General features: G+C 34.8%; 1 protein-coding gene across 10 annotated transcripts in view; it reads right to left on the reverse strand.

Moving 5' to 3' along the window:
• LOC137252567 (serine-rich adhesin for platelets) overlaps positions 1-12,313 on the reverse strand; it is a 370,986-nt gene that overhangs the window by 19,164 nt on the left and 339,509 nt on the right. For 6 of the 10 annotated variants that reach the window (XM_067788483.1, XM_067788488.1, XM_067788484.1 and 3 more), the window contains 3 exons: positions 10,621-10,788; positions 4,355-4,486; positions 167-204 (listed from right to left, as the gene is read on the reverse strand). In XM_067788483.1, the coding sequence (XP_067644584.1) occupies positions 167-204; positions 4,355-4,486; positions 10,621-10,788 (338 nt within the window). Of the gene's footprint in view, positions 1-166; positions 205-4,354; positions 4,487-9,597; positions 10,565-10,620; positions 10,789-12,313 lie in introns of those variants that run through there. The other 4 variants (XM_067788485.1, XM_067788492.1, XM_067788486.1 and 1 more) reach the window with 3 other exon arrangements.

A 12,313-nucleotide genomic window follows, 5' to 3' on the forward strand; every position in this document is an offset into this window, starting at 1 on the left:
AGTGTGTATAATTTTCGTATTCAAAAAAACAAAATTAAAAAAAAAAACAAAATTAAATTAACTACAAATGAAATTTCCCACCAGGAAACAAAGGTTAAGCTACCAAACCAATTGATATATACAACTATGTATGTAACTGTTTGAATTTGTGTTCTCTGTATCTTACCTTGACAATCCCTCTGCACCATATGAAAAGGGTCGTGTCTGTTAGTGACATGAAAAAGATGAAAAATTTGTTTTTATTCAAATAAAATTACAAAAAATACAAACATATATTTAACTTTATTCCTATTATGTTTTATATGGGTGTTCGTGGCAACGCTAATAACCCTGTGTGAGATCGAAAACATATTATTTATTTTGTGAGACATAACTAAAATTGTAGGCTTGGTCAAGTGTACAAGAACTGTGTGTTTAGAATTTCGAAAACACCCCAAAATCTTGAGAAAGAGCCAAAAAAAATTTTCCTTGGGTTGAGGCAAATATGCTTGTAATACTCATATATTGCTATTAAGTATTGGTACCAAAATTTCTGCAAATTAAAAAATTCTCATTAAGTGCTAACAGCTACTTTGTTTGACCTTAGGCGTTTTTGGAATGGGAATACAAATTTACACTAATGACAGCTAAAGAAAATTTATCAAACTCTTCCTAGCATATTGTGGCGAATATTAGCATCACTATGCTGTTATTAAATAATCACAACAACACAGCAAGATACACTTATGTGCATGTACACATAGAAAGCGACAAAAAATATCTCCCACACATATCTAGTCATCAGCTAGGAGCGGGAGTTGATACTCACATATACACACGCATATGGCTAGTAGAAAAGCAGAAACTACAAATATACATGTACATAGCTAGGTATAGCATAGGTAACCAAGCATGCGATACAATTGTTCTCGAACACATTTTCGCGAAATGACTAGACCTAAGGAGATATGGGTGAATGAGAAAACTGAGAGTAAAAAAAGCAGCGCAAGTTGAGGAATTAGTAATCAATTTGGTTTAAACATGCTATTAGTTGTGAAGTGAAGTATAATTGTGAAGTACGCCCAAAGTAATCTAAATAAAGACCAGTTGCAATACTGAATAGTGGAGTTATTTATTCGACAGTTTAGCGATTCGAACGTTAGCAGAACGTGCATAATAACCAGGATTTCCCTAGATTCGTTACAATATTGTACGTTATTACCTTCAAGCCACTTTTGGGTGACACGAGCGCAATCTTCTGGAGCCAAGTCCGGGCAAAATATATTTGGAACTGATGACGTGTTAAGAGCAGAAGATGTTTTTGAGTAAGAGTAAGAGAATGAGTGTATTCTCGTAAATCTCTGCGTTTAAGGTACCCATTGTAAAGAGCGGCATGGATTTTTGCCCACATGCACAAATAGCCTGCCAAACTAGAATCTTTCTGCAAAACTTTTTCTATAATGGAATGAACTCTTCAAACTGCAAACAGAAAAACAGGCTACCTGACCATGTTTTAAGGGCAATTTTCAAATACGTTTCGTCGTCCATAATCGCACAAAAAATTTTGTCTGTCTTGGGACTATTCTCCAAATGTACAGACAATTTTAAGTAGCACTTAGTTCGTATTCGTTTTTCTCTTTGTTAAAGGATTGACTTCAGAAATTTATATATTTTTGAAATTTTCTGAAACACCTATTCAGAAACTGTTCAGAAAAAAGAGAGTCTTCAAAACTTTTATGATTATAGTAGTATGATTGCGACAAGGCAAGAAAACTAAAAATTGAGGTGAATTCTCTTATCGAAAAGAAAACTAAAACACAACAATACATCAGCACTCTTATGTTTGCACATGAACCCAGCCTGAAATTGCAGTATGAATAATAATAACACATCAAAGGTTAATTTTTACGTTGCTTCGGTCAACTTGCAGAACGGCAACTTAACGTCAAGTTAGCAAAGAGAAAAAGTGTTACCTCCATAGCTTAATCCTCCGATTAGCGGTGAATAAATTCAACACATCTTAGCGTTGTTGTCTGGCCAGACGAAATTTTACACTTTGAACTTTATCCACAAATATTTGAATTTTTATTTAAATTTTGAAGAACACTCGTCGCACACTGTGATAAGTTCGAATTTTTATTAACAAATTTTGAAATCAATTCGATCTATAAGGTTTTATAGGCTTAAGAGTATATTTTTCTAGTCACACGACAACGCTAAAAAGTGGCATAATCAAATTTGGTACAAAAAAAAAAAAACAAGATAAAATAAAAAGAAAAAAATATTGATTTCGGAATTCTTATAAATACCGCCTCTAAACTTAAAAAGTCACTAAAGCCTTTCATGATCGTGTGGGTAGCAGTAAAGTTATTCAAGAAAATAAAGCCTTCTCGTCTGGCCAGACGCCACAATTTATCGGAGGGCTAAGTACACTTTGCACATCGGTTTTGAGACCTTCTATTGTTCGCCTAACTTTGTCATGCGGAAATTTTTCTTTTGATTCCCAAGTGATTGTCCCAGTCGATACTGGTTCTCGTATGGTACGCAAAATGCGGTCTCTGGATCTATGGCTGATATCAATCTCGATTGTCATTGATTGATCCCTGAGTCATGGATCTCGGTTCGGGATTTTTGATCGGAAGGCAGCCAACTAGCTTGGTGCATTTTTTTTGTTTTTTTTGGTACCTGATTGTATTGACATAAAATGAGGCGTAAACAAGGCTATTGATCAGCTTAATAATGGAGTTATTTAGTCGTGGAGACTGGGTTGCCTGGCTCTAGTACAAAATAGCTTGCCCACCTGAGAGCGATCGCGGCTAAAAACCCTTTTGTTGCTCCCCAATTCGTTCTTATCAATTCCCCCGAAATACCGTTTAAAACTCTGCTTAGGGCTGGTATGTCTTTTTAAAAAATGATGTTTTGCCTATTCAAAATCCGTAAAAGTCAAATCGGTTGAAATTTACATATTAGTTAACAATTGTCAAGTAAACATTTCTGAGACATTTTGATACAATTTTTTTTAAATTTTGTTTTCATCAAAATTTGAATAGCTCATACAGTTTTCAAAATATCTACAAAAATTAACACATATTGAACTCATAATGAATTTCCAGTTCTGATTCCGGTCAGGGTTCGTGTATACAGATAACACCAAAGTTGGCGAAACCCGAATAGACGTGTAAAAAATAGTTCATTGAAAAATGTTTCTTAGTTTTTCTGGTTATTATATGTATATATCGTTGATAAGGTCTAAATCTTTTCTTCTAAGATCCAGAAAAAAACTGCGAATCAATTTATAACCAACAACGTTCTTGGCTCGTAAGGGTCCAAATTCGAAACACCGGTTTTTTAATCGTAACTCACGTTTTTGGCGGTGTACGCACAAAATCTTTTATGCAGTCATTTTTAGATCTTCAAGATCTACTAGAAAATGATATCACTTCTACAGTATTTTTTTGGTGTCACACAGTGTTAGGTTAGGTTGAACTGGCCGGTCCATGAGGACCTCACATAGACTGATTGAGTCCGTAGTGTTACCAGAAGTTTGTTTTAACGACCAAACTGAAAACCCCTATCAAAAACCAGGACCTATGTTATAAAATAACTCCGTCCTCTTGGCAAATACCAGAAGCTTCCTAGGACTTAAGCCAATTGCTGCTTCTAGATCTGACAGCTGTATGACTACTAATACCTGGAGTCTTAGCCAGGCAAGTGCAGGGCACGAGCACAGAACGTGCTCGATCGTTTCCTCTTCCAGCCCGCACTTCCTAAATCTGCTATCACGCACCAAGCCTAATTTAAAGGCATGAGCCAGAAGGCAACTTTTTTAGTTTAAGGTTGTAAGACCTACACATAATCTTCGACACTTTACAGCGCCGCGCTTGAACCCACGCCTTTCCCGCTTGTTCGATCATGTGCACCCCTCACCTTCGCTTAATCTCGCCCAGTCTAATTGGGACGTCTGCGGAGCAATCTTCAAGGGATGAGCCCTTTTTAGCTAGTTCGTCCGCTTTTTCATTCCCATCTATTCCCATATGCCCTGGGACCCAATATAGGTGTATGCTTCTCCCTGTCCCGATTCTCTCCAGAGACTTATTACACTCTAACACCATTTAGATGCTGTGCTATGCGAGATTATTGCCTTAATTGCTGCTTGACTGTCAATATAAAAGTTAACACGGTTGCAGCTTAAGCTATTCTCTTCTCACACAGTGTTATTGTGAATACAATTTTTTCAATTCAAAAATTAAGATAAACCAACGTTTATGGGATAAAACTTATAACCATTAGATACGTCCCTGAATATTAATTTTTTAAAAATTTTTTTTTTATTGGTCATAGATTTAATTATAATATTCAATTTCATTCTACTTACCCTTTCCGTTTGCGTTGCCGAATTTATGCATTCTTTTGTGGTGTTTGTATTAATGGAAGGTTTTTTTGATTCAAGATTTTCAATTTGATTTTTCTGCAAACGTATAGTGCGTTCACGATCTTCGACTTCACCCTTTTGTTTTTACATTCCATTGATTGGCATAAAAAATTAAATAATTAGCAAATTTGTTAAAATATTTAAAGCATGTCTATATTTTTATATTAAATTATCTAATATACAGTCAAAAACAATTATATCAAAATTGGAAGGTACATAAATGTATAAAATAAGCAAATTAATGAGGTTATATTGCGTCTAGCTATGGATCTAAATGAGAGAGTGTTTGGGTTTGGGTATGAGTTGCAATGGATTTTTTTTAAATTTTGATTTCTTAATTCAATAACTATTTTGATAGGCGTTACATTTTATGAAGTTTGTTAGAATGTTTTCAGGAAGGAATTATTTTTTTTTTTTACATTTCTTTATTGATATATGTATAAAAAAACTGTATTGATGTTTTTTCGAAATTTGATTTTTATCCGCCCAGTTAAACTTTTTTTCATAAATCGTAATAGCGTTGGTGTTCACTTGCAAAAGAACGAAGCGTGTGTACAACATACATAGTTGCTTTGTTGGAGGTATAGCGGTAGAGCCAGCAAATAGGAGTAAATGTGTAATTTTATTTGCTGCTATTCAAAGTGCTTAAAAAAAGTTCGAGTTAGAGTATTCATCCGTTTTGTTGGTTGCAACATAAAATAAAATAAAAATAAAATTAAATAAAAAAATAAAAAAAATTTAAACAAAATTAAATAAAATTAAAAAAAATTTTATTTAATCAAATAAAAAAAAAAGAAAAAAAATCAAACAAAACAAAGTATAATAATAAAAAATGTAATAAAACTAAAGACAATAGAATAAAGTAAAGAAAAGAGGAAAAGAAAGAAAGGAAACGAAAAGGAAAGGAAAACAAATGAAAGGAAATGAAAGGAAAGGAGAAGAAAGGAAAAGAATGGCAAGCAAAAGAAAGGATAGGAAAGGAAAGGAAAGAAAAGAAAAGAATAGAAAAGAAAAGAAAAGAAAAGAAAAGAAAAGAAAAGAAAAGAAAAGAAAAGAAAAGAAAAGAAAAGAAAAGAAAAGAAAAGAAAAGAAAAGAAAAGAAAAGAAAAGAAAAGAAAACAAAAGAAAACAAAAGAAAACAAAAGAAAAGGAAAGAAAAGAAAAGGAAAGAAAAGAAAAGAAAACAAAAGAAAAGAAAAGAAAAGAAACGAAAAGAAAATAAAAGAAAAGGAGAGGTAAGGAAAGGAAAGGAAAGGAAAGGAAAGGAAAGGAAAGAAAGAAAAATAAAGGAAGCGTAAGGAAAGAAAAGGAAAGGAAAGAAAGGGATGGAAAAAAAGAAAATAAAAAAAAATAAAAACTGGAAGGAAAAGCAAAGAGGAGAAACGGAGGAAAGAAAAAGATAGTAAAGAAAAGGATGGGAAAGGAGGTGAAAGAAACAATGTTATAGTGCTGTTTGTAGTGACTGAATTTCAACCATTCGTCGAACTCTAGTTTACATAAGACATCAACTTGCTTACTTACTTAATTGGCGCTTAACCGTCTAAACGGTTATGGCCGTCCAACAAGGCGCGCCAGTCGCTCCTTCGCTCCGCCAACCGGCGCCAATTGGTCTCACCAAGGGAGTTTAAATCGTTTTTCACCTGGTCCTTCCAACGGAGTGGGGACCGCCCTCTACCTCTGCTTCCATAGGCGGGTTCCGATAGAAACACTTTCTTGGCCGGAGCATCATCTTTCATTCGCATAACATGGCCTAGCCAGCGCAGCCGCTGCGCTTTAATTCGCTGGACTATGTTGATGTCTGCGTATAGCTCGTACAGCTCATCATTAAATCTTCTTCGGTACTCGCCATCGCCAACGCGTAGAGTTCCATAAATCTTTCGAAGAACTTTTCTCTCGAACACTCCGAAAGCCGCTTCATCTGCTGTTGTCATGGTCCATGCTTCTGCCCCTTATAGCAGGACGGGTACGATAAGTAACTTGTAGAGTACGATTTTCGTTCGCCGAGAGAGGACTTTACTTTTCAATTGCCTACCTAGTCCAAAGTAGCATTTATTGGCAAGATTGATTCTTCGCTGGATTTCAGTGCTGATGTTGTTGCTAGTGTTGATGCTGGTCCCCAAATAAACGAAGTCTTTTACTATTTCGAAATTATGGCTGCCAACAGTAGCGTGGTTGCCGAGGCGCATATGCGCTGGCTCTTTGCTCGATGACAGCAGGTACTTCGTTTTGTCCTCATTCACCATCAAACCCATCTTTACCGCTTCTTTTTCCAGCTTGGAGTAAGCAGAACTAACAAGACACTCAACACTGTATTATTTATTTATTTATGTCAACAAAAAAAAAAAAAATTAAGCTGAAAAAAAAATTTCAACATCGAAAAATTCTGATACACTTCAGAAAATGTAACCTATAAGTAGATTTCCCATGGCAAATATGCATATTTTATCGTGCACCTAGCCGGTCAAAAGTTAAAGAATGCATCTGAAGTCGTTTATTGGGTTGCATACACGTGTTAACAAACCATTTCTTTTTTAAGTGGTAATTTATAATTCCTTAGCCAGAGACCCATAAATTGGTGGAACTTGGAAGTGGGTTGGCTTTGACTCGGAAAATGCAAAGTTGGTAAAATACTGGAAATGGGGCACACTCAGAGGGAGAAAATTTTAAATCTTAAAATTAGAGTGTTAACTAACTTAAAATCATATTTTATTGTGACTTTGCCTATGTCGCGTTCAGTTTACAACTACTAATTGCAGATCTCTGCTCTGTTCCATCGCCAAATATCTGTAAAACAAAATCAAGTGCGCAGAAAAGTATGCAACAAAAAGTATGCAACATTTAGCGATAACAGCCTAACTTCCACCTTTGTTGCATACACAAACAAAGCGAATTTACCTGCGTTCTTGAGGACTTAGGCTTTTATTCCCTTGTGAATACAAATTTTTACCGATAACTCTCGCAAAGTAATATTGCATTGTCATCGGAGTTATACATGTGTGCCAAATTTCAGCTCAATCGGACACCGGGATGTATATCAAATTTAACTTGCCAGATTTGATTACAGCAAACAGCAAAGTGAAAGTAAATAAAAGCTTATAAAAAAGGAAAATTAAAAAGGTTTGCAAGCCGTAAATCAGAAGCCGTTAGTATCACTGAAATTAAGCAGAATTATAGTTCTTATTTCTGAGAAAAATACGTTAAAGACCACGTCCACTTTTGTTTTTAAATGTTTATATAATGTTCGGCTTTCCTCGAACTTAGACTTCAGCTTGTTCCTCCAATTCTTTTTATTCGTTTTCCGTTTTCACCCTACACTGCCATTACCTTCATACTCCCGCTAGCTTTCCCACACTTACTCCCTCTTTTTATTCTACTCCCATTCCAACTATCACACTCAAACCCACCCTCACTCACATTCCTTTTCCCACATCCACTCCTACATTTAATAACAGTCCCACTTACACTCCTAGTACCACTCCGACTCCCAGTTTTACTCGCAGTCCCGCTCATTCAATATGGAATACCTGCGTCACCTGACCGCCCAATTTCAATGTCTTTATTTCCATACACTGCTACGAAACTAAATGAAACTAACGCAAGCACAGCTTTTATATATGTATAAGATAAAGATAGATAACTTGAACGTTCCCCTGCCTCCCAATGATATTCTCTACTATTATGTAAGTAATTTTTCAGTAAACAGAAGCAATTGTGATATTGTAGCTTCGGTGAAAAAAAAATGTAAATGATTATACCTCTCCCTCCTCTACATGTTTGATCACTCTCTCTCCTCCGTATTTCCACCTTTCGCCCTCTGGTTTATTCTCTCTCTTACTCCCACTTTATTCCTTTCCCTCAACCTTATTTATTTTTCCTCTTATCCGCATCTCTTGGTTCCTCTCCTTCCATTATTAACCCCTCCCCCGTTTTTAACCCCATTTCCTGCTCCAACTTTCATTTCTCTACCTCACCCTTCTATTTCTTCCTCTCACCTTTCTTTTTGTCTTCAGCTTCAATTACAGGAGTGGTAATTATCTATTATTATCATTTTTATTATTATTTTTTTCTTTTTCAGCCAATGGCTTTTTGTATAATTCTCCCTTTCCCTCTCGCTCTTCTTCTTAATTACCACCCTTTGTTAAAACTCTCACCAACACATCCTATTTTATACACATATTGTGAAAACGCATTATGGGATCACCCTGGTTTATCAATCGATTCGCATTATCCTGGTCCACTTTCCCCCACAGAAAAGAACGGCACGTTCTTTATTCAGCTCTGAGTTTATTTGAAAAACTTTTCAAAAATGAATCAGTTTATCCCCTCCTGTCAGGTTAACTCTGTCTAAAAAAGTTAACTTGCCAATCTGCAAGTGCGCGTTAATACCTTCTTTAGATACCAAATTAATGAAGTGTCCCTATTGGTCTCAAACCCAAATATTATGGTGAATCTCTTGGTAAAAACTCATTTCATATGGATGAGACGTTCCTTAGTAATGGGGTTGTACTTTTATTCTTTATTATTAAAAGTCCGGATTTAACTTTTATCGTCGGACCTATAGAATAAAAGTAGGAAATTTCCATTTACGTGTGGATGTTTCTTTAAAAATTCCGAAAAAAGCGATGCGTGGTCATGATGAAAATTCCATAGAGATCCTCAGAATCTCATCAAATTTTACCTAGGACAATTTTATGATCCGGGCTTTTTCGACTCAAATAAAAAAAATAATAATAATAATTACAACTATTAAAATGGGTTGCTGTTTTCTTCTGAATGTAGGATCTTGCATCTTTGCCACTATGTGATTTAATATATTAAATTTGAAATAACCATATTTTTATGTGCATTGTTATTGGAATAGAACGTATAAATCTACACATATATACAAGTGTATATATTTACATGCTTTGTTTATATTCCAGGGAAGTTTGAACAAAAAAAAAAAAAAAATGTTTGATTAAATATGTATGAATGTTCGTTTTAAAATAAACATAGATTTCAAAATATTACCAACAAATAATTTTATTAAAGAAAATTTAACGAAATTTCATTTATGTATATCAAGATGCTAAATTAAAGCACATTATTACCTTAGTCTTTAAATTATTTACTGTGGTTAGGATTATTAGAAAATCGTTATATGAGCTATGCAAAGTTCTTAAGCTCACAAATATGTATATTTACAATTTCAGAAACTGCGTTAAAAGGTTTAAAGGTTTATAACTTAGTATTTAGAGACATTTGCAATACCATATACGCATTTTTTTGAATAATGTAATAGGGAAATAGTTAATAGATTGCTGTCTCTCAAAAGATATACTTTTGAAGACCTTTAAGAAGAACTTAAATATAAAACATAAAGGCAGTTCACGATCACGTGCAAATAAATGGTCTTACATCGTAACATAACAAATTTTCATTGCATACTATTCGCAATGCAACAATACGTTACACACAGATGCAACTGTCACTAACTTTGCTAAAAATCCTTTGCTTTTGAAATTTATTATACAAAGCAAAGCTTCGAACAGCTGACATTCCCTAAAAGAACACTTTTGGTTAAATAACCGGTGGTCACAATGTGCTAATAAAATTTAATTTGTAAATATATGCATACGTGCATATAAGCGTGTGATCTTCTCTCCCATTCTAACCTTGAACGCACATTTGTTTCAGTAAATTCGCAATGCACGAGTTTTTTATAAGCATTTCAGTAGTCATCGCTTTAACATGCCAACCTAATATAAACGCACACAAGTCATTTTCTGTCAAAAATGTCTCATGCACATACAACTTGTATGAGAACAACGCAAATTGAATTTGCTGCGTGAAAACCTAACTCGATTTCCAATTTTTGTTCTGCGTGACATTTAGATTTGACGCTTGCACACATGCTTTACATTGTCGCAACGCATGCTTATTTGGGTTGGGGCAAAAAACGCCGGTTGTTTGCGTGCGCTAAAAAAACGCAGTGCGGTTTTATTAGGTTGGCATGTAAGCTTGGCTTGAAAGTGATTTTCTTTTTTGTTGGTTGCTATGGTAATATATTACGTCGTTCTCGATTCGTTGCAATTGCATAATATTGTCACCTCATATGCAATTAATCGTGAGTTGCCTTATAGTTTATATTTATGCACACTGAATTTAATTTAACTGGAAACAGCGCAAATTAAACAAAAGCAACAAAAATAATTAAAACGTGCAAATACCTCAAGGTAAACAACCTGTCTTCGTAAATCGGCTAACTCCATCATGGGGTCCTCAGTAGTTGACGATGTTAGGCTAGCCAAGTCCATGTTATCCAATAATTTGCTATCCAAACCGCAGGCTGCGAAGAGTTGCCCATTGTCACTATCGAATGGGTTGAGAGTCTCCGTCTACGAGAGGGAGAGAAAAACTTCTTAGAGGCAACAATTTGAGATGCTGTTGAAAAATTTTAACATTTGTATTTCTTTTTACACAAAAAATAAAATTTAATTCTTCTCTTTATCTTTAATTTAACCGGTTTCATTTATTTTGATTTATTTACAAGCGTACGTGTCAGAAGTTGTACTGCCCTTTGTTTGGAAAGTGGACTTCTCCTATCAATCTGTATATCATCAAATAGACTACAATTTTATTATTTCTCTCGCTTCTCCTGTTTATTTATGTCCTTTTCTAATTTCATTTATCTCCAATCTCTTCTCATTATAATTTCTCATCTCCGTTCCAATCCCATTCCTACTCTTATGCACACTCCCACTCCCACTCTTAGGCTGGCGACAGTGTGCTCATTATAAACTATGCCAGGCTAGAAGCTATTTTTATTTAACAAGCTTAAAACGTTTCTCACATCTATTATAATTTTCAATATAAAATAATTTTCATGGCTTTCTATCTACATATATACTATAGCAACGCTTCTCGCTTCCACTCTGCCGTCAGCTTCACTCTCTGTTCCACTGTCTCTACCTCTTCCACCTAAATTAGGTCACATATGTGATCTTTATATCAAATGTTGGCTGCCCCTTCAAGTAATTGCGGAGGTATCGACAATTTACACTTTTCGATTATACAGCTGTCGCCTTGTCCGTCCTGATGCCACGTTGTTTAAATTTTTCCCAAATTATTAAATAAATTATAAAATTAAGAAATTGCTTCAAATAAATGTTTTCATACATTTAAAAAAAAAAAAAAAAAAAAAAAAAAAAAAGCAATATGGGCAATCCCCGATTACTAAAAAATCAATTTACACTTTTGTTCCACTCCCACTTCGACTCGCACTTCCACTCTCACTTCCGCGACCTCTTTTTCTCCCACCTAAATTACTCCATATCACCTAAATAACCTCATATACGGAATATATGTATACACCAAAGTGAGTGAATTAAAAATTTTTGTTTCACTCCTACTCATTTCTACCTCCACTTTCACTTTTGATCCTACTTCGACTTTCATTTTTTATGAAAAGTTCCATAAATCCAATAATACTTTTTTATGAATATTATGATTCTGGTATTTTTGTAGTCCAAGTATATGCACGCTAAGCCCAGTTGATGTCATCGTGATGGACTAACATCACCGTCATAGAAAGAACACTACGAATGGAGAAAGGCTTTAAACTTATCTAGTATTGCGACACATACTAAGAGGCTATAAATTTACCATGGGAAAGAGAAGGCACCACGAAGTATAGTCGCAGTTGCTACAGCTCGGTTTTTCTACATACTCATGCTGTTTTACTGATTTTCCAACAGAGTTGATAATTGCTGTACCTTGAAACGATTTCCCGTCATCTCTTGTATAATTTGGTTTGGAGGTAAGCCAGTTGAGGCGGTGTACAATTTCAGTTTCATTTCTCGTTCTCTTAGAACACGGAAAATTGTACAACGCTGAAACCGGCTTTTCTCCAAATCATATATG

This window comes from Eurosta solidaginis, chromosome 5 (genome assembly GCF_040869045.1).
Source record: "Eurosta solidaginis isolate ZX-2024a chromosome 5, ASM4086904v1, whole genome shotgun sequence".
NCBI lineage: Eukaryota > Metazoa > Arthropoda > Insecta > Diptera > Tephritidae > Eurosta > Eurosta solidaginis.